We start from the raw sequence: 26,999 nt of genomic DNA on the forward strand, positions 1-26,999 counted from the left end.
CCACCAACAAAAGGGGGAAAGTAGTTCTATTCCTCTTCCCCCCTCTAAATAAAATCCTGAATATGCTCCTGATTACAAAGAAAACTAAAATAACACACTTTTTTTTTAAAGCAGTTACTACCAGTAGTCTGCATGTCACAACACTTAATAATGCCTACCAATTTCAAGAGTTTCAGAAAACTGTACAGCTGAGATTTCATCAAAATATCTTACTGGCCAACCTCCCTGAATCAGTAGTATTGAAGTGTCAACCATCTTGGGTGCAAAGATTTGTGAACCCAAATCATTGACCTGAATGGAGTTTTAATTGTAATTTAAGTGTACATAGGTTACTGTATATACTAACCCCCCTCCCCTCCTTTTGTTTCTCTCTCCATGAGTGTATAGGCATGAAAGGCATTTTTTTTTAGCTCAACCAAACTATTAAAAAATATTTATTTTTATCGATGTATAATAACAAATAAACATTTATATTTAAGTTCTCATTCAATAATGTTAAATAAACATGTATATGGAATTTATGGGTATTAATTGATAATATATTTTACTAATAACATATTCATAAATTAATGAATTAAATCATTTGTGTCCAGAAATAAGTAATATATTTTGTTCGGATAAAAATATATGTATTTTCACTTTCAAAGAAATCGCATCGTTACCACAGACACTGTCACAGGTGAGAAACAATACGAAGATTACGATTTTTGAAGATTCTTTTAAGGGGTTTTTATGACTCATAGATGATGTTGGACTGATGAAACACTGCATTGCTTTGTCGTCACTTGCGTGAATATTTGAGGGTCTGTCATTGCGGACAGTCACGCTTTGAAACTAAATAAATCTGGCAAGAGCACGGAAAAGGATTTTCCGCTGTTTGCTTTCAGATTCTTTTCTTTGTTGGTGGTAATGATATAAATTTTTTTTTAATGATTTTGGTGGGAAGAAAGATGAATCCCATCCCCCTATGTAAGTCCCTGAAAATCTGGCATCTGTAAACGTAAGCCCCCCGGAAGCATGCTGAAACAGTCTACGTACCGTCCCTGTCCTCCTGGTAGGGGTTCGGCACGATGGGGCAGTTGTCCCGATGGTTGGGAATCCCGTCGTCGTCCTTGTCCGGGTCGCACTCGTCGCCCCGGCCATCCCTGTCGGTGTCCAGCTGGTTGCTGTTGGCGACGGTGGGGCAGTTGTCCCGCGAGTCCTGTATCCCGTCCCTGGGACATTCACACACGCACGCCTTGCAGTGTCTCAGTGGTGGTCCTGGACTTTGCGAGACCATTTCATTTCGCGGGGCCTTAATATTTTGGAGAGGAGCCTTAAAGGGGGGCCTGGGTATTATGGAATTGTCCCAAGATAAAAAAAAAAAAAGATTAATCATTTTTGACAATCGTTTTGCTATTTTATCTTAAGAAATGTTTATTTTTTTTCCCCCTGATAAATTACCCTTGGGTTGGTTGTATATGAAAAGGTTAACAATTAAATGCTGATCAAATTGTTACATTGTATAATGCAATACAAATTTGAAAGTGTTTATAATACAAAATCATTATTAAATCTCATTTAAATAGATATTGACCAGCACTTTAAATTACATGCTAGTAACAATTTTGTTCTTCCTTAATAAATATAGATGAACAAGGAAAAATGAAAAGCGCCAGGGCAAGGCCCAATTAGTCGCGAGGCCCTGGGTAGTTGCCCACTTGCCCTGCCCTGGAGCTGCCCCTGAGTAACTCCAGCAGGTACATTTGCAGAGCGAGGCAGCACAGTGGCTAGACAACGGACTGGCGTTCCAGAGGACCGGAATTCAATCACAGGTCCGGCCATCCTGATTTTGGTTTGCAATGGCATCCCGAAATCACTCCAGGCAAATGTTGGGATATTTCCTCCCAAAGGTCTAGGCTCTTCTTTAATACCGTCTTTAATGATCTCAATGGCAATAAGTCATTGACTACAAATTAAAAAAATTAATAAATAAAAATAACTGTGCATTTACAATGTTGCATTTGTAAGAGTAAAATGTTTAGTTTATCTCAAATGTTACAGTTTTATAGGATTTAATAAAATAGATATTTTAAATATTATACATATAGTATTTTGGCTATCTTTCAACAGTCATGCCAAAACAAGGGCATTGCTGATTGCAAAGGGCTTCCAGTGCCTGTCACACTACACACTGAAATTTACATTAGATCAAGTAGACAATATAGGTAGTAGATCAAGAGTTTATCTAAATATGAATCAAATAAAACTTTCTACCGCTAGGTTATAACTTTTTACAAAAAAACATTTTTCTTATAGAAACCTCAATAACAGACATGAAAGATAAAAATAAGCAAACATACAGAAAACAAGTCAAAAGCAGGTGAAGTCATAAAATTAAAAAAAAAAAACATTAACAGCACAGATAATTCCATGGAAGGAATTATTAGTGAAAAAGAGATAAAAATACACAACACGACAGACAACACAAGAGACTCGCAGGCGAACACATCAGGTTTTCTGAGACAGCAGTTGCGACGTCACGAGAACCGAGATCCGTTTCCGATCTCAGGCACGAACAGACCGAGTTTAGATTTATTATGACATGCAGTGTGAACAGCAATGGTGTACGTCCAAAACTACTTCTTGAATCAATCTTCCCTATTGCGAGAACAATTGAAATAACACGTTGATAACAGGTTGCTTTGTGTTCTGATGGAAAACATGGTCTGTGAACAATATTAAGAAAAGACCCGGTGAAGAGAGGGGATTTCGTTGTTGGTTTGGCTGAACGCACAGGTTGCTTTGTGTTTCAATGACAATATGGTCTGTGAACAATATTAAGAAAAGACCCGGTGAAGAGAGGGGATTCCGTTGTTGGTTTGGCTGAACGCACAGGTTGCTTTGTGTTTCAATGACAATATGGTCTGTGAACTATATTAAGAAAAGACCCGGTGAAGAGAGGGGATTCCGTTGTTGGTTTGGCTGAACGCACAGGTTGCTTTGTGTTTCAATGACAATATGGTCTGTGAACAATATTAAGAAAAGACCCGGTGAAGAGAGGGGATTCCGTTGTTGGTTTGGCTGAACGCACAGGTTGCTTTGTGTTTCAATGACAATATGGTCTGTGAACAATATTAAGAAAAGACCCGGTGAAGAGAGGGGATTCCGTTGTTGGTTTGGCTGAACGCACAGGTTGCTTTGTGTTTCAATGACAATATGGTCTGTGAACAATATTAAGAAAAGACCCGGTGAAGAGAGGGGATTCCGTTGTTGGTTTGGCTGAACGCACAGGTTGCTTTGTGTTTCAATGACAATATGGTCTGTGAACAACATTAAGAAAAGACCCGGTGAAGAGAGGGGATTCCGTTGTTGGTTTGGCTGAACGCACAGGTTGCTCTGTGTTTCAATGTCAATATGGTCTGTGAACAATATTAAGAAAAGACCCGGTGAAGAGAGGGGATTCCGTTGTTGGTTTGGCTGAACGCACACGTTGCTTTGTGTTTCAATGACAATATGGTCTGTGAACAATATTAAGAAAAGACCCGGTGAAGAGAGGGGATTCCGTTGTTGGTTTGGCTGAACGCACAGGTTGCTTTGTGTTTCAATGACAATATGGTCTGTGAACAATATTAAGAAAAGACCCGGTGAAGAGAGGGGATCCCGTTGTTGGTTTGGCTGAACGCACAGGTTGCTTTGTGTTTCGATGACAATATGGTCTGTGAACAATATTAAGAAAAGACCTGGCGAAGAGTTGTTGGTTTTGCACTCACTTGTCGCGGTCGTTGCCGTCGTCGCAGGCATCGCCGATCAGGTTGTTGTCCACGTCCTGCTGGTCAGCGTTTGGCACCCTCGGGCAGTTGTCGCACACGTCGCCCAGGCCGTCGCGGTCCGTGTCCAGCTGGTCGGGGTTGTACTTCTTGGGGCAGTTGTCCACGTGGTTCTCCACCCCTGAGGTAGAGGTGGGTTGCAGAGTATCAACCTGCTACTTTGTAACTGATACACACCTGTATCGGGTACTGCAAACGAGTACACTATTCAAGTATCAATTACTTTTGTATCAGTTTAGAATCCCCCTGGAACAACACCACGGCCAATGTGCGCAGAACCCGATCGCAGATGGCGGTCACTTGGGCGGAGCTTGTGAAAGGGGAGGGAGCGGCACGACGAATAAGGGATAAAAAAGGGAAAGAATGTAGGGGTGGAAGCACAGGGGAAGGCGTTGGAGGGGAAGCATAAGATATACATCGAGTTCTGTCCCTGCCCGAACACGCCCGAATATTCAACTTCAGCCAACCTCGGGTCAACAATGGGCCATTCGCTGTTACGGGGCCACGATATTTTGAAGAGGGACCTTACTTCGGGGTACCTGAGGGGTGTGTTTGTAATATCCCCCAAGCCCCACCCCCTTCTGGAAAAATTAAAAAAATATACTCTTTCAAACAAAGTTTTTCAAGCTAATCTGGAACTTAATTCTCAACAATACTTTTGCTCATTTATGGCGAGAAATTTTTGTAATCTTTCCAGATAAATTATTCTTGGGTTACTATTATAAATTCTTACGATCAAAATCCGGTAAAATTGTGTTCTTATATGAGGCAATAAAATATAAGGAAGATTTTCTTTCACGAAGTCATGAATGAATTTTAAATGGAACTGACCAGCATACTGGTTAAATAATTTTCCTTTTTCCCAATAACGTCCATATTTTTGGTAACGAAATTAAAAAATGAAATGGTCTGGTGGTCAGACGGTTGCCCTGGAGCCTATGAGTTAGTCAGACAGTTCATCTATTAGCACAAAGCTAATTAAAACCATGGAAAAAAAAAAAAAAAAAAACTTTTCAAAATACTGTATCTTACATAATTTAATATATTGATTATTTTATTGCATTCATTTTCAAAATTATGGCACCCTCAAGTTTTTACTACTTTTCAGAATGAGAAAATAAATTTTTATTTATTTTTATCGCTTGTTCCAAGTGATGTGATGAAAGTGTTTGGCGGACTAGCTGCAAGAAAACTCATTGCGTGATTGGAAATTTGATGCAATATGTGTGAATTTGACAAGTGTTCTGTGACAGGAACAGAAAACTAAATAACGTTGACTGATATGATTTTCTTCACTCACCTATCGTTACGTCAGCTAAAAAATGCTCTACAAATAATTATTGGGCTACTACACCATGTGCTAAAGAAAAAATTCCTAGTTTCCTCATACATTTTTTTATACACATTTTGACTAATTATTGTAAACTTACATAGAAGGATATCATGTAGATATACAGTTTATGAATAAAACACATAATTTATTGGTTTTCGACCAGTTTTTTTGTAAAACGTATTCATGTTTTTCAAGTTTGCGATCTTGAAGCACAAATATTTAGAAAAAACGCAGACACTAAATTGAGTGTTCACTCTGTAACAGAACTTATTTACTCTATGCCTGTGGGGACGGGCCAAGTTGGCAGTAAAATTCTGACTCAAACCACCTTACAGCACCTTCTACAATAACAATGTCTCAAATTGTGGCCAATAGACACTGATCGCTGATTGGTCCACGTGACCCTTTGACGTCATGTATGGCGTGGACGGTGGTCCGAATACATCGGCCAACTTGAAAATTCTTTCCCAATCTTTGCCCTTTGGTAGCATTGAAGAAGAAGAACACATGATATTTGCGGTTTCCGGTTCTCATAATGTAAATGGCCGGTTCACACTTACTTAAGATCTTAAGATCTTTTCTCTTCTCATCCTGAATCTTTCCACCTTATCTCGAAATTAACATTTTAGGCTTCGATCACGTGAACTGTTATAAGCACCCTTACGTAATTCTGTACCTCAGAGGCATAATGCACTTTTAACCATGAACTTTACCACCATTTGGCATACAAAATTAAGATCGAGGATATGTCAAAAATTCACATATTTTGGATAGGAAATAGTTGAGCATATAAGTGAGGCACTATTTAAAATTCTTTAAGCTGTTCTCTTGAAAAATATGGTTTTCGTGATATGGTGTCATATGCCTCAGAGGTACAGAATTATTTTAAGAATTGAATAATATTAATTTTTTGTGGCTATGAATTTAAAAGTCTAAATACCATATTTGAATTAAAACTATAAACAGTGGCAATCCCATGCTACGCAAATGCAAGTTTGCCCCAGTTTGTTTTTCCAGCAGCGTTGGAATGTCGCGAAAGGCCCGCACTTACGGTCGTCGTCCATGTCGGCGTCGCAGACGTCTCCCAGCCCGTCCTTGTCCACGTCGGACTGGTCGGAGTTGGGTATCGTGGGGCAGTTGTCGCATGCGTCGCCCTGGTGATCCGCTCCGTCGCGGTCCGTATCCAGCTGGTCCGGGTTCGGCACAAGAGGGCAGTTGTCCTGCAACACCACCGCCGAGATGCTGTCACAACTCACACATACACACTACCTAGAAACACATGACTTACAAACACACTACCTAGAAACACATGACTTACAAACACACTACCTAGAAACACATAACTTACAAACACACTACCTAGAAACACATAACTTACAAACACACTACCTAGAAACACATAACTTACAAACACACTACCTAGAAACACATAACTTACAAAAACACTACCTAGAAACACATAACTTACAAATACACAAGAGATACAATTTTCTAAATTTTGCCTGTTCTATGTTGCATGTTTATAAGTAATGGCAATTCTAAATAATGTTGTTTGCGTTGTGTGACCAGGATGTATTGCAGAGTGAGCAATACAAAATAACAGTAGCAGTTCTATGTCATGCCCGTAAAGCAGTTTTGGCTTAAAAAGAAATGATTCATACTGAAATTTAAATCACAGTAACGCTCCTGGATGTATTAGAAGTGGGATACTGCTTTAGTTAATTGAATTTTTTTTTCTGAACATGGCTACATATTCAAATCTTTATGTACTCATAACCTTTTAAAAACTTCGTGTATTTTTAAGGCATTTTTAAAGATTAGGAACATATATTTTTTATTATTCACCTGTAAAGTGGAAATGGGTGAAAAGAGACGATGAAAGGTGTAATGTTAATGGAGCATTGATGGTATGAATGGGCGGGTGAAACTACAGTACCACGAGAAAACCCACCAGTTCACAGCAAAGTCCACCACGATTTCATATCACGAAAAAATCTAGGTTTCGACCAACCCCCAATGTAAAGAACTCACGTTTACATTGTAATTTCTGTTTGTAAATGGAATTGAGATATTCATTAAAAATTACAGATATTTATCAATTTGTACATTTACATGAAAGCAACTGTATCACTACAAAATATATCAAGTTAATACTGGGTTTGGATTCTTACCTGGGCATTTATGCTTTATGTTGTCCCAGTACCTCCAGTAGTTAAAGTTATTTGTAAACTGTTCCTGAATGGCTTTCAAGTGTTAACTGTGCACATTAATAAGCATAATAAAATAAAGCAAAATAAAGTCCAATTGTTTAATATTCGATTATCTTTTCAATGGTTTTAAAAAATTCTGCTTGAATGAAACATTAATTTAAATATAAAATAATGTGTCAATTTTCTTAATAAATACTCAGTACTAGCTCAAAACATATTTATACGTATGTGCAAAAATAACCACAGCCACAATATCTTTCTTGTAGTATTACAAACTATTTATTGTCAACTTTCCAAAGGAATCTTTCGCAAAAATACAGAAAATTTAATTCTGTGTATTCAATAAAACATATCCTGTACACAATCGTTACTATAACAGATTACCTCCAAACTTTAATGTTAGCACTTTTAAGACATGATGTTCTGTTCAAAGTTCACTATTTTCCAAAACAGACACTGACTGACTGGAATAGTGGAAGCCAGTTCTCTATAAACTGTTCCTGCCTGAATGAACATAAAACAATTAAGATCGCAGGCTTTCGCGGCCATTGTCTGGAGTTGCTTGGCTTCTGGGTTAAAGCCGTGTGCTCCCTGATGATGGCGACTGCAACGTCGACTGAAACGTCGGTGATGATGTCTTCACCTTCGACGCGGCTACAACCCAGAAGCCAAGCAACTCTGCACATGAAACAATTTCTCTCTGCCCAATCTTCGCCTCGGCTGCAGCTCACGTAGACCATGTGATGACCTTGTAAGTAATGACTTACTGGTTTGTTGGGGATGCCATCGTTGTCAGCATCGTCATCACAGATGTCGCCTATGTTGTCTCTGTCAGCATCCTCTTGGCCGGAGTTCGGGATGCCCACACAGTTGTCCTGCAATCATTTCATTAACTTTAACAGGAAAATACATATATTTATATTTTTCACAGTAATACAGGTTTTTTTCCACATAGATGTCTTCGCCAATTAGTAGAGATTCTCTATGACTGTTTTCACCAAAAAAATACCTACACTTCAACATTGTTTTGTTACTTCTAGTTGAAAGGAGATAATGGGTGGATTCAAGATTATTTAAAAGAAGCCAAATGTATGAAATTATAAATTATTAAAAACCATGTTTTTACAAAGGAGACTGATAGCAAGTGCATATTAAACATGAATTTAACAGTTTATACTAACAAAGGAAAAAGGATTGGCATACCAGTGGCAACACTATGGGTTGAAGCGGGTTTCAACGGGAGAGTTTTTCCTTTCTTTTAAATTTGCGGAATCCCAAGCAAGAGACTTCATATCAGGGCGAGACACAACACGCTAAGCTATTGGAAATAACTCCAGCATCATTGAGAGACACTACTGAACCTTACTACTGCATATCTTTTACACCCTGCCCAGTTGTAAGTACCTACTTTCTCTTCAAGGCAGTACTGGAACTGAAATGCTGCTCGCTGAGCCAGTCCAACAGGAAGTGGAATTTGCCTCTAGTTCTTCTGCGGGATTCCAAAACCAGTCTCAAACCAGAGATAACCTGTCTTTTCGTGTGACACTTCGTAACATACAAGTTTTTTAAGCTTGACCACACAAAGAGTCAAAAGACTTTTGAGTTTTTAATGATATGCCCCATTACTCCAAGATTCACGCTAGGTTTCCATACTTACTGCTCTCCGAAATTCTGGTTCTTGGTCTTTTAAGACACGAGTATCCTGAAACCCAGTTTGCGCTTAGCCACCCCTTTTTTCGAGACAAAATGTGCTACAAAGAGCTAGACGATGTCCTTGGCAAGAAAACACTGTCTTATATGCTTTGGCTGACCTCCATGCAACTCAGCGACTTTGAACATCTGGTTTCAATGGTTGGGTTTACCTGATACGACAAAAATTGCAAGTTTGTGGTTAATACAATTTATATGAAACATTAAAAGTTGTGTTAAATGCGTAGATCACGTTTACAGTGATGACCATTATGACCAGGGTAATGTTTACAGTCTTTCGGTTTATTTTTTGAATGCAGAATGTTTAAAAGTTGGTTTAACTAGAAAGCCCTGCCTACCCGTTACAAGAGTGTCATGTCCTCTCATATCAGTAGCTGCAGTCACCTACGTACCTTCCTGCATTTAGGGTCCGAGCATCCGAGGTCTTCATCGGGCCACCCGTCCAAGTCTCGGTCGGGCCCGCAGTTCTTGCCGTCACCGGCCCAGCCTATCTTGCACTGGAAACAACATTCCAAGCGGTTCTCTCAACATGTCGTGGAGCATAACTTATTAAATTTTTTATTCCTGGTTGATGATACTGTAGAGGTAAAACTAATTGGTCTTATAATGTAATCTAAACTATAAAAAAAATGTGTGCATGGAGTCCACTTGTGATAGAAGTGAAAATACTTGCTTATTATATTATTAGGTATAGGTAACTTAATCTCTTTGGCTAAGTTCACAGATCAAAAAAAAATATGCAAGTATGAGAGTGCTAAATTATGCTATTGCGCAACTATGCAAGCATGAAAGTATGTAAGTGTGCAAGTGTGCAAGTATGCAGGTGTGCAAGTATGCTGCGTCATTTCTACCTCTCCCCTGTTGTCTCCTTTCCCGGTTTCCCTTATGCAATTGGAATTTTTGTAACACTTTAAAATTGTTGCCTCCTTAACAAAGGAGTTTCACTTAAAAAAAATAATTCAAGTCTCAACTGCAATTTAAACTACAAAATGTAAGTCAAATTGCTACCTTACAAAAAATATATATAATATTTCCTATAACGCATGCCTCTCCAAACATGAGAATATGAAGTTTGAACATTTAATTTTTGAATGAAGTTAGGTATATTTGGTTCCTGATTAAATGAATATGTTGGAATATTGGTAAGGCCATCCTGAGACCAGTTTTATGTGGCTCCAGGCAAATGCAGGGATGGATCCTTACTTTGGGACATGGCTGATCCTTTCCCCTAGATCCCTGTTCCGTGTGGTTGGTGAAGTCACCTGTGGTGACCTCGCTGTCCATGACATGGTGAGCCCATATAAAATACACATTTCCAGGATTTTGGGCAGTCTATGATAAGAAATTAATTTTCTGCTGTTGGGCACTTGTAAATGATAAAACAAACTTAAATAATTTAAATATAATTTTGAGTTACTGTGCATTATTAATGACTTTTGTGTCTCCGAGAATGATTCTTTCAAATATCAAACTTAAAATAGGTTCATAAGCAAGTTAAAAAAATAATACAGAAGCAGATCAGCAAATAAAATACCTTTAATAAACACAATGCCTTTCAGACATTTTTGAGGTTATAATTTCAACCGTCCGTCCGCCCGTCGAAAGTTAAATTTTTTTTGTGTGGTTAACGGCTTGCGCCCACAACCAGAACTATATCATTCGAATCTTGATCATATCGCAGCAATCTTAATGTAAATTAACACCCATGCCTTACCCGGAACTCAAACCCAGAACCCCTCGCACCGTAAGACGGTGTGCATCCGACTACGCTACGGAGGTCGGCTTAAAGTTAAAGTTTGGCAAGGTTTTGACGGACAGACGGATGAGGCGGATCTTTGTGAGTACAACTAAACTCTTATCCGCTATACATAGTTCCAAAAATACCACAATGACTTTTAGTGAGATCCTGCGACAGATGCGTGCATGTCGAGGCGTGCTCAGTGAAGTTTGTTCGCGTCACCTTGCACTTGTAGGTTATGCAGCACTCTGGACCAGTCCTCACGCAGTCTGCGTTCGGGTCACACACCGACCCGTCGGGGCACATGCCGGGTCTGTTGTGGCAGCCGACCGTCTGGTTGCCCACGAACCCTCTCTGGCACTGCCCGCAGTGGAACGAACCCTGCGAAACATTTGTTTGTTTTAGTGTTCACTAGCGACCTGCTCCGGCTTCGCTCGGATGCGATCTACTAATGTGGTATCATTTAGATTTAATAATTAAGTATTTGTAAGTATCATAAGTTATCGTAAAATTCAAAAATTATAGGTACATATACCCACTAACAGGTACTGCCCCTAACTAAAGAATTTCTTTGTAAACAATGTTGACACTTTTTTTTTTATGGAAAAACACATACAGTTTGTGTATTTACAGTTGTAGTCATTCTAAACAAATTTCAATACTGATAATCTAATTATTAATTCACGGGAGAAAAAAACATTTTTAGCAGTCAGTCACTATGAAGGCATTTAATTTAATTATGTGCTATGTCAAAAAATTTTATATTAAATTATATAAAAAAACATTTGACAAAAATGGTTGAGACCAAGATGGCATCTTTCAGTTATGTCTCCCTAGAAGTAAAAACTGCATACTATTAGATGATTAGCTTGGTGAAATAAAGATAATAAATTCCAAAAAACGACTCCGATAACAGCAATAAATACATGAAAAATACTACCTAAACCCTGGCTTTGGACCTGATTGAAAACACGAATTTTATTAAAACACTGCTCATCTGGTTAAAATTCATTGAACAGTTAATACTATAACATTTTCCGTTGACCTTGTGAATTTGGTTCGCGTCATCCGCTACAAAGGGCAGCACTTTTTTTTTTACGCATTTCCGTTGCATTACTTCAGTCGAATTCACGAAATTACTCCCACCATAAGCTCAGATCAAAAAACATGTCATTACATTACAAAGATGTTGTAATAACCGATACGACGACAGCGCTAGTAGCATTGGGAAGAGAGAGAAAATGGCGTAGCCAGGTTTTATTGTAGGTGGCCGGGTGGCCGGGTGGCCGGTTGGCCGAGTTCCCCCCCCACACCCCCCCCCCCCCCAGCACCCGGAAATATAGTTTAAAAAGATGATGCTTGAAAACTCTCTCTCTCTCTCTTTTTTTTTTTTTTTTTTAATATCTGAACACTCTTCATTGCCTCTTTGAAAAATTAAATTCTTAGATATACTTAGGCATACTTGACTAATTTAAAGCTGGTTATAATTTAGAAACACTGTGGTTCTAGAGGCACCCATATGATAGTTTGTTATTGGGAAGGGGGGGGGGGAAGAAGGCGCTAGACCTGGGGGTATGGAGTTTATTTCGGAAGACGAATGGCGACTTGCAAGTTGTACTGAGACACTGGGCCACACGCCGGGAGCCAGGAGCCGGGCGAGGGGCGGACAGAGAGGCACCTGGGTGTTGATGCAGGCGGAGCGCGGCACGCAGCCGCCGTTGCGGCCGTCCGCGCACTCGTCGATGTCGTGGCAGCGCTGCTTGTTGCGGCGAGCCACCTCCAGCCCCACGCCCTCCATGCCGGACGAGCCCGTGAAGCCCGCCGGGCAGGGGGCGCAGCGGAAGCCCGGGGACAGGTTGGTGCAGCGCGCGCGCGGGTCGCACGGCTCGGCCAGGTCGCACTGCGCACACGCACACACACACATTCTCTCTCATGTCACCCTGGACTCTGCGCGTTTGGGAGAGTGGCTTCACCGAAGGCTTCTGGTGGTTAGCAGGGGCGCAACAACAGGGGGGGGGGAAGGGTATTTTGCCCCCCCTCTGAAACCTTGAAGTAGGGGCAAATGGGGGCAAAGAATGTGCTGTGTAATCAATTTTTAGATAGTAAAACTGCTTAAATAGCACCATTTTCCACCTTGAAATACAAATTTTCACGGGGAAGGACCCCCGGACCCCCCGCTTCAATAGGGGGGATCGATGATTCTTTATAAAAAGGTATATTGCCCCTCCTTTGGAAATTTAGTTGTTGCACCCCTGGTGGTTAGCAAAGCCCCCAGAAAAAGAGAAAATATATATATATATATCCCGGGAATATTCGAAGATTGAACTTTTAAAATCAAAGTTTTCAAGTCAACCATTCACTTAAATTTTTTACAATGGTTTTGATAGTTTATAATGTCAAAAGTACAAAAAAATAATGACAAAGATGAATTTAGCGTTACTAAAATAGAATAAATGATGTTTACAAGATGTAATGAATAGGATTTAATGACGAACATGTTTTTTTACTGGTGCATCGGTATGGTAAAACTTAACAACTTTTTTGCGTTATGGCTTACGTTTTCGACTGCCGTATTTGAAGAGACTATTCCGAAAACTTTTAAAGATGCAGCAGACGTATGTGCACGTAGGTTTTTTTTTGTTTGAAATATACATCATGTGTAGGCTACACTCAAACATTCACAGTGAAAGAAAATAACAATTTCGAATAAAATTGCAGACAATTTATTTTGTTTTGAATGATAAATATGCATGATTAATAAAAGCCCGGGATACAGATTTGTTTTCTACTGTTTGAGAATTTTAAACGATGGTGGTTTTCTAGCGTTGTTTGCGTGTTATGCTTTTGCGTAGTTGAGTTCATTGTGAAGTTTATAAACTTAGTGTTCGGCTGGGTTCATAGTTGGTAAAGTAACATTAACAGTAACAGATGGTCGTGTGCACAAGTGTAAAAAATCGACCGCCACGTTTTCGAACCTACTTATGAATCACAACACACACAACGATTGTGTGCATGAAAAGAGAGGTCGTGGTTATAGGAAGGAAATAAATACATTTTCTCTCTAACGGGCGCATGACATAACAGCCAATGAGAGAAAAGTAGGTGCCATTTTGGCGGTACTAGAGAACTGTTAATATTGTGTAACAAATATAAAATCTTATTGTGGCAAGAATTTTTTGAAATATTACAATGCTCAAATAATGCTTGCTTTAAAAATAAACAATGTTATAACTTAGAAAAAGTCAGTAGCGATAAATGTAAAATGAAAAGGAAAAAAAAACTAGAAAAATGTTTTGTTACAAATTTTAACAACAAATCTTACACAACACAAATTAATTTATATATTTAAAAAAATTGGTTGTCTGTAAAGTCGGTTTACGGACGATAGTTTAACGTGACGTCATAAAAAAACATTGATGAAATGATTGCATACTTTTATGAATAAAATTGAATCATTTTTATTTTAATAATAAAAGAATAAATACTTGAAATTATTCTAGTAATCAGACTCATTTTCTTACGTACATTAGACGTAGAAATTATTTCATATTACACATTTATAAACAAAGTTTTAAGTTTTCACTTCTGTCGGTGCGGCGCAAGCGTACAATGAGCGTAACGGGACACAGCGTAACGGAACAATGACCGTAACGGGACACAGCGTAACGGAACAATGAATGTAACGGGACACAGCGTAACGGAACAATGTGCGTAACGGGACACTTTTTGGTGCGTGCAGCCGGCGTTCATCGATTTAATAGACGTTGTCACGTCAAAAAAAAAACACTTAAAATACTATTTTGAGGAGTTTTGGACGCCTTGAAAAGTTTGTAGCACTAAAAAAATGTATAATTACACAGTTATTTAAATGTAAAATAACACAGTTATTACTGTCTGGAATAGACTGTTTTGATATCGCTCCAGTTTTTTTTTGTTTTGAGGGTGGCCGGGGGGGGGGGGGATACGATCGCCTCCCACAGGACCGCCGCTGTGTCGGAGGGCCTACCTCGTCCACGTCCTGGCACACGGAGCCGTTCCCCCTGGAGCCGGGCGGGCAGCTCCCGCAGCGGTAGTACGGCGGCTCGTCCATGCTGACGCACTGCACGCCTGCCAACACGCACGGGGAAATTTTTTTTTTTCCTGTACTTTCACAAAATAATTCTCTGGAAACCAGTTACCAAGAAATAGTTTGCAAAACTGCAACAAAAAAATTGTATCTTTGGTTATTTTTGCGTGTATGATATAACATTATATGAGATAATACTGAGTATTTCTTACGAACATTGGCATATTATTTTATATCCTAATTGATGCTTCATTCAAGCATATTTTTTAAACCATTGAAAAGATAATAGTAAAATTCAGCAATTTGACCTATTCTGACCTATCATGCTCATTATGTGCGCAGTTATAACTGAAAAGCTAAAAAAAAAAAATAATAAAAAAAAATGTTCCGAAGAATTGTAAAAATGCAGACGTAAATGTGTTTATCGCATACATACATCAGTTTTACACTTAACAAAATTATTGCAAAGTGAAAACAGCCCAGGGCCTTAATTCAAATTATATAGAAATTCATACGTTTTCGTGAGGAATTTTTTTTTTAAAATAAAAAACGAAGCAATATGAACATTTTTCTTGCAGTTTTACAGTTTTAAGTTTTTTTTTTGGGGAGGGGGGGGGAACAGTGATTGTTTCGTAAAGTACTGTAGTTGCAGACAAGCTGGCGCTCCACTCACCCGGGTGGCAAGGACTGGAGTCGCAGCCCCGCCTGCCCTTGCACCGCCGGCCGTCGCCCGTCATGCCCGCGGGACACGGCCCGCAGTGGAAGCCCTCCACCGTGTCGTAGCACTGCACACCTGCACACGCCACGCACCCCCGTCGACCCTGCTTCACCTGCTCCCACTCGTACACGCCATCTGCCTCAACACGGCGCAACACGGCGCAACACGGCACAAGTTGTGGCGTAGCTAAGGTGACTGGCGCCCCTGGCCAGACTTGAAAATGGCGCCCCCTCTTGGATTAAAACAGGGGGGGGGGGGGGGAGCATTCAGTAACCGCGAAACCGTCGCGGCAGCGCCCCCCCCCCCCCCCATCATGCACCGGCGCCCCTGGCGGGGGCCATCCCTGCCACCCGCTTGCTATGCCACTGGCGCACAACCACAATTATCATGCTTTTAACGTGAATTTTATTTTATGGTGTCAACTAACTGTTAACTGATGTGCATCGGTAGCAGCCATGCACAAGGAAATAACAATACATTTACGGACTTTTCAAAACGAAGGAATTCACCCCAAATAAACGAATGGTTCTTCGTAATTTTATAGAACTGAATCTTCTTAGAATCTACGCCGTATTTCAACTTCCCAGTTATTATTATTTTTATTTTTTAATATAAGCACACTCTTAGAAGGTATTAAAAATATTTTTGAATGTTTTGCTACAGTAAAATTTTTCGAAGATCCACTGGGTAAAAGTATCTTGGCTTCTGGGTTGTAGCCGTTGTCCTTGGCAAATAATTCACCAAACGTTTCGGTCGACATTGCAGTCACCATCATCAGGGAGCAGTTACCTACTGTAGCCGTGTCCATTGGCAAATAATTCACCAAACGTTTCGGTCGACATTGCAGTCACCATCATCAGGGAACAGTTACCTACTCTGCTCCCTGATGATGGTGACTGCATTGTCGACCGAAACGTTGGTGAAATGTTCGCCAAGGACACGGGCGGGTTCAACCCAGAAGCCAAGCTACTTCGGACAACGGCCGCGAAAGCCTGCGAACATTGTTATCCACTGGGTAATGTGTAACTGTCGTTCACCGTGATGGGAGGAAGGATGGGTAAATGTCCACTGGGGTGTTAGTGGTAGTGGGGGTCGTTACCACAACGCTGAAATACCACAACGCCGAACGTACAATAACGCCGAATACCATAACGCCGAATGCCATATTGACCGCAACGCCGACAGCTAGAAAACTGCTGTGTACCACAACGCCGAAATACAGTAACGCCGAAAAATGTACCACAACCTAACCTAATCTAGGCTAGCCTAACCTAACCTAACCTAACCTAACCTTTGTGGTAGTCCTGCAATGACATTTTTCGGCGTTGTGGTAATTCGTCGTTGTGGTACACAGCAGTTTTCTAGCTGTCGGCGTTGTAGTCAATTTGGCATTCGGCGTTATTGTACGTTCGGCGTTGTGGTGCGTCCCCTGGTAGTGGTGGTAGTGGTGGTGGTGGCAGCAGTGGGCGCACCTGGGTAGCAGGGGCGCTGCTCGCACGTGACGCCCGGCTTGCAGCTGCGGCCGTCACCCACGTAGCCGCGCGGGCAAGCGCCGCAGCGCACTCCCTCCGCAGTCTCCTGGCACCCCACGCCCGGGAAGCAGGGCGAAGGGTTGCTGCCGCACGTCGGCCGCCGCATCATGGACAGCGCTGCCCGCACACACGCGCACACACACTCCCTCGCTTAAGACAACTCCTGTCTGCATCACAGATTAAGTTTTAAATATAAAGAAAACATAAGGACTTAAAAAAAAAAAGAAGTAATTTTACAAACATTCTTAGTTCAGAATTCACAAGATGGCGTATTAACGGAACGACGTTTTGAGTATAATTCCAAACAATTTTTTAACAATAAAATTAATCATGGCTGCTATGTGCACATTGTTCAGACATTTTGCAAGTGTGTATTTTTTTTTTTTTTTGCAATTGAAACTGAAGTTATGATTTTCAAAAACTCATACTTTGCGGCTACACAGGTTTTTTTTTTTTTTTTTTTTTTTTTAGTTTTGAAACAAAAGATAAATCACCTTGAACACAGTTTTTTTTGTTGGTTGATCCGTATTGGAAAATAGATTATCTGAAACGTTTATGGTGAATATTTCCAGCAACGAATGACTAAAAAATAAAAATCAAGGTAGTCAGCAGTCGCACTTTCTAAAATTCAACGACTTTCAGGTTGTTAGGTTGCCGATAGATGCCGCGCAGTTCGCTGAATTCCATAAATCATATAAGAGCGTTAGTTATAACACTGAGTTGCGATTTTTTATCTTCGTTGCTTTGCGCTCCAACTACGGATGCCTTGCCGGGAATCGACGGAAGTCCGGACGACGGGTGTTGCTAGCGCGGAGTCTCCTCTGGACTGGCGCGCAGTCTTCTCGTCGTGCACAGGGCAACTGTGATATCTGACCGGTGACCATAGCATTATATGGCGGACAAATGAAGATAAAAATTGTCATGCAAGTCCCTGGAGTTCTTTCAAGAATCTGTGCCGGGTGTGTCGTGTTCTAAAAGTTATACCTACTGAAAATAGCGTTTTGGCCATTTTCACTCTTCTGAAAATGAAAGTTTAGTAACGATATAAGTTAAAAGAACGACTCAACCACCTTCATCGAATTCTTTAATGTTTTACCGTAAACGCTGACATCGCTCTAATATCTCGAGTAGTTTATAAACCGCGTGGCTTTTCTGCAGCTTTGCTCACCGTTTTGGTGCGGGTGGACGGGGCTCTTAACAAAGAGAGATAGAAAAAAAAAGGGGGTGGGGTTATGTATCCCCCCATTTTTTCAAAGTAATGACAAAATTTTCGGTATTTCGGTGAAGGAGGTATGTTATTTTGGGCGACGCATTGTGAGCTGTCAACGCCTGGAACAAGCTACACAGAAAGTGACTCTTATTGAGAGCAATAAAGTAACAGTTCAAATCCTCGTTGACGTAAGGTTTTTTTAAATAAGTAAATTCCATTTTTTTAATATTTTTTTACTGTGTTCGCCACTATGTATTGATGATGTATAGGATCTAGATTATCATCGCGGTAAAAGACAAGCAGGTAATGCAATTTTTAAAAAATGTTTTATTTTAGTTTCAGTCAGCGGGGTGACGGTCGGGGCTAGATCCCGCGCCACGTGTGTTGCAAGCATATATTAATACTGCTAGTTTACGAGGACTGGGTGGAAACTGAACGACTGAAGTCGGGAGTGTGGGTTCGAATCCCTGTTAAACTGGTCTATACTACGCTGACTGCAAGGTTGCCTCTAGACTGGATTGAATGAACGATTGAATCATGGCTTAAGGGGGATCGGGCCTCACCAACTTGCAATTTCTAGTATTTTTAAACCACTTGCAAGAAAGCTTCCGTGATAATTTTTATTTTATTTTTGGGTTGGCATGGCATAAAACTTAGCTTTGGGTATTTGCTGAAGTCAACACTCGTGAATTGATGTGGTTATCATGACAGTTGTATGTAGTCGCCTGCGTGAAATAATAGGTTATTTCCTCGCGGCGCTTACAGACTGGTGCCTGTTAGTAGATATGTGGTTGTAACAAGGGAGATATGATTAATGCCTTAACATGAGAAAAATTGGGATGAATAATTAAAAATAAAAATAATAGAAGAAAAAAATATATAAAAATCCAAGATGACGGGGCCTAACACCCCTTAACGTCTCTTAGATGTCGTCGTCGAAAGAGACGGCGAATGGCCATTACATGGGAATTTAGAAATTGCGAAGAATGAATATCGAAAGGGGGGGAAGGGGAAGTCGGAGTACCTAGAGTAAACACACCAGCTCAAGACAACGTCCGCCACGTTTCCCGCTCGCGAATAGAACTCCGGATCGTCTTGACGGGTAACGGGTGCCATGGGCGTCGCAATCGGTGGGGAGGGGGCCGGGGGGGACACGTCCCCCCAATAATAAAAGTCTTCAATTTCATCCCCTCCAATAATATATTTAGTTTCGTAGTTATATTAAAAATATGATTTCTGTGATATAACCCATATGTTGTGCATGGTGCGTTTAGTCCAATCTTGGTAATCTGAGCACTGTGTTTTTACAAATTTATTCTCTGAAAATATTTTTTATAAAAAATTAATTATATATTGCAACCAACTATAATTAGAATATTTAGGAAAGAAAAATGCCTCAAAACCACCTTTTTGCACCTTCAAACCCCAAATTTTCCCGGGGCGCTTTTTTTCCCCCCAAGGGATGGATATTCCTCAACAACTAAATCAATTGAAGTCCCCCCCCAAAAAAATATATCCTTGCGAAACCCATGGGTGATCTGACCACTCGGCCACTTTAGCCTAGAACTGGCGGGAAGTACCTACTCGCGATCGTAACGCTCCCTGGTGGGCGTTGGGGGCAACCCAGTTGCCGGTTGCTGGCCTACGCGGGGCTCCACGCTTATTGCCAGCCTTACACCTGTTTCCCAAACAACGTTCAGCCCGCGACTTTTAAACGCAGAAGTTGAAGCTGCCCGGTTAAGGCTAAAGTCTGCCTCACGCTCAGCTCGCAGTACGGAGAAACAGGCGTCCACTGTTGCCAGACTGATACTACCCCGGCTCGTTAAAATTAAAATTCTTATTTTATTTAAAATCAGCAATTATAATAAGTTTTGATATTTATATTCATACTGTTCGCAGTTTTTTCTAAGAACATAAAATATTATCTTTTAAGAGTATTATTACAGTTGCATGCGTCCTGAAAGAAATTTACCAATTTTAAACACCAATGATTATTTTTTTTTTAGTAAGAAACTATTTTTTGCCGTTGGTCACTATTTATAATAACACACAATATATTTTGTGCTTAGATCAAACAGTCCCAGAACGTTTGTATAAAATGATATAATAATAACTGATGACAAAAAAAATGTTGGAAACCATATAACGTTCTTCAGTTACGTTTACTTAGAAGTAAGAATTTAATATTATTATATGATGAAATACAACATAAAAATTTATTTCCAAAATTCTCATTTCAAATTTTCTTTTACGAACACAATGCTTCAGACACATTTTAAATAATTTGATTGCACTTTAAAGTTATGTCTAAAAATGTTGTGAATTTTAGTTATATCTGGCAACAGAGCAGACCGAAACAAGGATAAAGCCAATAGCAGATATAGTGCATTGGAAAGACAGAGTAAATGCCTGTTAAAATGCATACCACAAACTAATAAAGATAACCGCTACAACATGATAACCCAAATGAAACTAGCAGATTGCCTGACTAGGTACATCATTAACAACTCACCATCACAGATGTCACATTTTTCCAGTATTTGTCGAACATGGTATATTTCGGCCCTCTGAAAAAAAAATAGTTATTTTTAGGAGAGTAAAATATGTGTATTTTTAAAGCAAAAATAATAATACTTAAATGGAAAACGCATAAACATTTACTACTTATACAATTAAAATACTAATAAACACTACAAACTCTTTCACAGTTACTTTTAGAGTGTATATATATATATATATATATATATATATATATATATATATATATATTGATTGGACGTTACTGGGCGATAAAAGAAACCCAGGTTTGTAAATGAAGGTGAACCTACCTGTCTCTGCGCTTCATTCCGCAGCTCTGTCACCTGAGTCACCAGCTGAGTCAGAGTCTTCATTAGGAGCGCATCTGCAGACAGACAACACAAGCCAATCTGCATCGCGGGCTATCTGAGTGTGCATTCACTTGCTCTTTGAGCGCCACGAGTTTCTACAGTGTCGTAATGAAAGATAACTCAATGGCCCAAATAGATTTTTTCTTTCTCGCCTTTTTAGCTACATATACGGAAAATAAATGTGTTACCTACAATCATTTAATATTATTTCAATGAAATAATTTAGCTACAGGGACAAAATTTGTAGTGGTTGTAGAACTTCGTTCAGTTAAACACAATTCAGACACTCAGTGTTCTTTTTTAAACACCTTCTTAATAATTTAAAATAAAATGAAGTTTAACATCATTACGCAGTACTTTAGACCATAAGTCGCCTATTGATGTTCCCAACTTATTTTGTCGTGATGATCCTGAAGCTGTAATTTGTCGGTATAATTCAGACTCACTCTGTACATGTATATATTATACCCCCGTCAACATCTTAAGACTGGTTTATACACGCCAAGTTGATTATTAAATTGTATTATCATTGCTATTAATTAGGTAAAGAACGCTAGCGGTAGCACGGAAACGATGAGAACAAGTGGATTCAAGTGCTAGTCATCTAATTGCCATCTACCTTTCGTTCGCTTTCATTGGCGTATAGCTTGAAAGGTTTTAAACGTATATGAAATTTGTAAACGGAAACACGATGGAAAAGTAATCAACAGGGTTGCTGTTTGCCCTTGCAAAACCAACTGTTATAATTAATGAAAAAAAGTTCACTTTATTGGCACTAGAATGCGCCTTATGTAAACAACGTTATGGTATGTGCCCTGCTTGACTGTACGCCAGGTTGCCTACACGGCAGTGATGATATGTACGATAGTTAAGATACGTCGACAGAGAATCCTTAGTTTTAGCAACCAATCTAAAATTTTATTCTCATTTGTGGAAACATAACAATGCATATAAATAAATGAGATTATTTACGAAAATAGAATGCCACTATGAACTTATTTAAGCAAGGTGTTTTTTTTATAGATGTTCTTAAAGCTGTTATCGTATGTAAATTTATTCTTTTTGTAAGGACGCACTGTTGTATTTACAGTTTTTCATACAAAAAAATTACCATTCATAGGGCTTATTAAGATAACACTTTATGTAACCAACATACCGTTATCCAAACCTAGTTAGAAAAACCGAACAGTTCATATAAAATTGTTAAGGAGATATTTTAAAACGAAACACAGTTATTCTAATAAATAACACTCGAATGAATGTTTATTTATAAAAATATTTTTTGTACCTAATTAAATAAATAACATTGTAGCTCATACCATGAATACATGCTTCTGGTTGTGGTAATCTCATCACTAAACCCCTTAACAACATTTTAGTGATTCAGTGTTTTATTTTTGTGTTATTAAATGTGTGGATCATAAGCCTTGTCGCAAGATGTGCGTGGCGTCTCAAATAACGTAATTAGTAGAAAGTGAACCCAAAATTGCACACGCGAGCACAATCCACACATTTAGCCCATTTGTAGGTAACGGATACTTGGGTGACTTCTGTCTGTATTATAGTCTCTTCCGGTTGTGGGACACGTTCAATTGTTCCTTTTATGGCAAGAATGAAAGATAAATAAACGTACGAGAAAAATTCTTACCAGTATCACAGTCTCCGGATATAGGAATGTCTCCTGAAACAAAATATACATCTGAGTTAGTAACATAATACAATTAAGTATTGTTATATGTTAATGATTAATTTAATTACATATACATTATTAACAATTGTGAATATTTAATAAAATGATAATTTTTTTCGTTACTTCTATATGTTAATATCAACTATTTAAATAATTTCATGAGGATATTTAAATAAAATACTTTTACCAACTGAACTGAGAATCATGCGGCAGATCTAATGTTTGATGTATAATTGGTTAACGGCTAATTCGAAATTTTCAGAACCAATTTGGTTTATACTTTCTGCTTTTTGTACATCTTCAATCACAATCTAAAGTCTAAATTTTTTGGTCCAAATGAATAAAAGAAATGTATTCATAAATTCAGGTACACTATCCAATATTAACTCACTCTTCCCTAAGAAACTGTCTAAATCAAGTAATGTAAAATACAAAATAAGTGTTTGATTAGTTTTTATTTCAACGGTCCAGTGTATATTTTAAAAAATATTAGACTTAAATATATTATTTAATGCAGTATCATAATTATTTATTTTTCACTAACCCTCTATTTTATCTTGCATTTATTCATTGTATAAATAACGTGGAAACATTGCAGCCTGTTCCAGAACACGTAAGTAGTTTAGTTTGGTATGTTCTGGTGCAATATAATCCTTATGGGATTATGGATTGGTGGCTTACTCAGTTGTGGCTTGGCAATCTAGAGGAATCGACCATGTTAGGCTGTGTCTGCCATCAAAATTCCTCAAAAATGACTCAGAATTCCTAAAAATTAGTATCAATTACCCTATTTCGAAAGAAAAATTCCTGTGTCAAGGAAATTTGCCCGTTTTATTCATAAAAAAAAGATATTGAAATTCGTAATGCCTCAAAATATATTTCCTTTAGAAAAAACGAAAATTCATAAAAAATTGCTTACGAATCCTAAAAGATAGCCGCCCTAAGCTGCCGAGGTTATGACTTGACCATGTCCGTAAACTTAAACTTCTTTAACTTTTCGCCAAAAAATTGAAAAAAAATCCCCCCCAAAAATAAAAAATTCTTACTTAAAATATTTAGTTTATTAATCCATCTAGGACCATGGTTTGAATCCCGACGAGAGTATACGTAATTTATTAATACAAATTAAATATACTTAATTACAAGGATTCTAGAACCGTCCATCATTTGGAATAGTGACATCACATCCGCCATCTTGAAAATTCGTAATACTTAATGCTTGAAAATAAGAAAAAAATTTAAAAAAATAGAAAAATATACAGTTACAATTTTGATAAAAAAAAAGTTCCTGTGTCATGGAGTCTTTGGTTCTAACCAAGTGAGGTCATTCGAATAAAAATGGTGATGGTTCCTTCCTCCACGGAAGCACCGACAGACTGACCTCCCACCACTCACGCCTAGGCAGATATTACATTCGTCAGTGTATCATGGCAGCCATCTAGTTTTCATCTGCTAGAGAGGGGCTGCCACTAACTTCGATTTGACACAATTTTTTGTTTGCTAGAGTGCGCTGTCGTATTATTGATTTGATGTTTACCTACTAGAGTGTAGTAGTATACCGTGGCATCCGCCATCTTGTCGGCCGTCTTGGCCAACATCTTGAGATTTTGTAATTTTTTCGCTAGAAATTTTGAAAAAATTCCAATAAAGAAATCACTCATTTATTTAATATTTGATATCACCTATACCTGTCCTAAGTTCGGTCCCTGGACGGTGCAAAGTTGTTAATATACATAAAAAAATATTTAATAAAAATATGTTAAAAATTCTAAAAGTGGATACATCTACCAGTGTATTTCATCTACCAGCTTCCAGTAAGGCAATTAAGACATTTACAGACATCTTGAAATTATGTAATTATTAAGCTGAATATTCGGAAAAAATTCCAAAAAAAATTTCATTTAAATCGTTTGTTAAAATAATTATTGATTCGATCGATATCAGTTATCGGTGCGATCCTTGATTATGCAAAAATGTGATTTAATTTAAAAAATCACACAAATTTGCCGAAATAAGTCAGGTTAGAGAAAAACAACAAAATTAAAAATTATTATGTAAATTCTACAAATACAAAAAACAAGAAAATTACAAGTTTTATTAATTTTTACAGTCTTATTAGAAGGCAAAGCTCGTATTTACGTGTGTTTTCAGGGAAGTTCTACATGCCAGCACTGAGTTTAGACGCGATACCGCGCTAGAAGCACCAGCGAGCGTCGCACTTATCTTCCTGCCTCACAAACACACATGCACACCTGGTTAGGCAGGCCCTTTAATATAGGTAAACTAAAATTCTGTATATCTGAAAGTCTGGTAAGAATTTAATTTACTTCATACAAGACAAAACATACCAGGTGTGCTAAAAATGTAACGGGAATTTTTTTAATTCAGCGGGTTGTATTAGTCCGATACGCACAAACATGTTTGAAAAATATCTGTACATTGTTAGTCATATTGTATGTTCAGCTGTTTGTCAGCTGTCAAAAAGGTAAAATGTGTTTTGGGAACATCGGTGATTTGTAATTATATTTATTTGTTTAAGAAAATGGATCAGAGAATTTTATTTTAATCTTGTTAGAAGAACGGAGTAAAGTGTAGCAATGTTTCGGAAATGTTAAATATTGTTTTTGCAACAGGAACGCCAGCTTCAGAAGAGGGCTCAAGCCAGTCCGAGAAACTAGACAAGGTCACGCGCCTGTCAGTGCAGCTACCCGCAGACTACCGGCGTACTGCGGGAAGTCGCCAACCAGGAGTCCGAGGCCACGCGTTCGGCAGTCTGCACGTACTGCACTAGCTGGCACGCGACCTGCGCTTGCTTCTCGGACTGGCTGATCCGTCGTTTCCGTTGAAAAAACAATATTTAACATTTCTAAAACATTGCTACACTTTACTCCGTTCTTCTAACAATATTTAAATAAAATTATCTGATCCATTTTCTTAAACAAATAAATATAATTACAAATCACCGATGTTTCCCCAAACAGATTTTACCTTTTTGACAGATGACAAACAACTGAACATCCAATATGGCTAACAATGCACAGATACTTTTCAGACATGTTTGCGCGAAACGGACTAATACAACCCGCGAAAATTTACAAGATTCTCGTTACTTTTTGAACACACCTCGCAGTAAATCAAGATTTTGATAATAGCAGTCGAGTAACCAAGAATTCCGAACACGAACATTACTCTAAATTAGAAAGATAACTCCTTGGCCTTGTTCGGAGGGTGGTCTAGTTGTTCCCCAAGCTTCCAGATACGGAGCGCCTGCGGGTATAAGTTCTACCCACCTCTTGGAATGGGTATCTCGTTGGTGGCGGGCTGGATGGCTTGCATGATGTTCGACGGACAGTTGTTCCTGTTGAGCACGTTGCTGAGTCCCCCAGGACCGTCCACTTCCAGGACGTAGCGTCGCTCCCGGAACTTCACAGAGGAACAACAAGCACGTTCCTCGATTGGTTCTTGCAATGGTGAATACCGATCAAAAAAAACATTTATTTTGGAAATACGCCATTGCCGTTCGTGCCCGATGACGGGAACAAGATCTCAGTTTTCCTGAAACATCAAAAACTGTTTCGTCTTAGAAAACCTACTGCGCTCGTCTGATGCCGATGTCGTCGTCGTGTCGTCCAGAATATCTGTTCAGTTTCATCGCTGGGTTAGCCTGTGCGTCGCTGTGTTGTTTGCTTGAATTTAACTTTTTTTGTCATCACCGTCTCGTTGATTTTAGCCCGGTGTGTCCGCGTGTGCTGTAATAATGGTTCTAACTGATTCCTTCCACGGGATTATCTGTGCTGTATTTCCTTTTAAAATTTGACATCGGCTGATTCTGGCTTGTTCTCTGTGTGTTTGTGTATTTATTTTTCTTTACCCGTTCTTCAGTATTTCTCTGTGACATAAAGTGTAAATCGGCAATGGCGCATGTCCAAAATAATGTTTTAAAACGACTATGTTAGGCCATTTCACAAAACATAGGAATATCGGGAACGTAATATCTCTCAAGTGAAGGCTAGACATTATTTTGAAGGTAGAGTGACATTTTTAAAACGTACAAAATTAAAAAAAAAAAACTTTAGTCTGTTACATTTATTTGAA

At 39.0% G+C, this 26,999-nt stretch overlaps 1 protein-coding gene across 1 annotated transcript in view; it reads right to left on the reverse strand.

The window, feature by feature from the left end:
• Positions 1–26,999, reverse strand: part of LOC134533920 (cartilage oligomeric matrix protein) — a 140,360-nt gene that overhangs the window by 12,895 nt on the left and 100,466 nt on the right. Inside the window, exons 4-17 of the mRNA XM_063371719.1 lie at positions 26,195–26,327; positions 22,863–22,895; positions 21,155–21,228; positions 20,839–20,893; positions 17,057–17,233; positions 15,540–15,659; positions 14,807–14,907; positions 12,479–12,700; positions 11,023–11,181; positions 9,455–9,559; positions 8,120–8,227; positions 6,194–6,362; positions 3,753–3,930; positions 1,039–1,214 (exon numbers count right to left, since the gene is read on the reverse strand). Of these exons, the coding sequence (XP_063227789.1) occupies positions 1,039–1,214; positions 3,753–3,930; positions 6,194–6,362; positions 8,120–8,227; positions 9,455–9,559; positions 11,023–11,181; positions 12,479–12,700; positions 14,807–14,907; positions 15,540–15,659; positions 17,057–17,233; positions 20,839–20,893; positions 21,155–21,228; positions 22,863–22,895; positions 26,195–26,327 (1,810 nt within the window). The remainder of the gene's footprint in view (positions 1–1,038; positions 1,215–3,752; positions 3,931–6,193; positions 6,363–8,119; positions 8,228–9,454; positions 9,560–11,022; positions 11,182–12,478; positions 12,701–14,806; positions 14,908–15,539; positions 15,660–17,056; positions 17,234–20,838; positions 20,894–21,154; positions 21,229–22,862; positions 22,896–26,194; positions 26,328–26,999) is intronic.

This window comes from Bacillus rossius, chromosome 1, assembly GCF_032445375.1.
Source record: "Bacillus rossius redtenbacheri isolate Brsri chromosome 1, Brsri_v3, whole genome shotgun sequence".
Lineage (NCBI taxonomy): Eukaryota > Metazoa > Arthropoda > Insecta > Phasmatodea > Bacillidae > Bacillus > Bacillus rossius.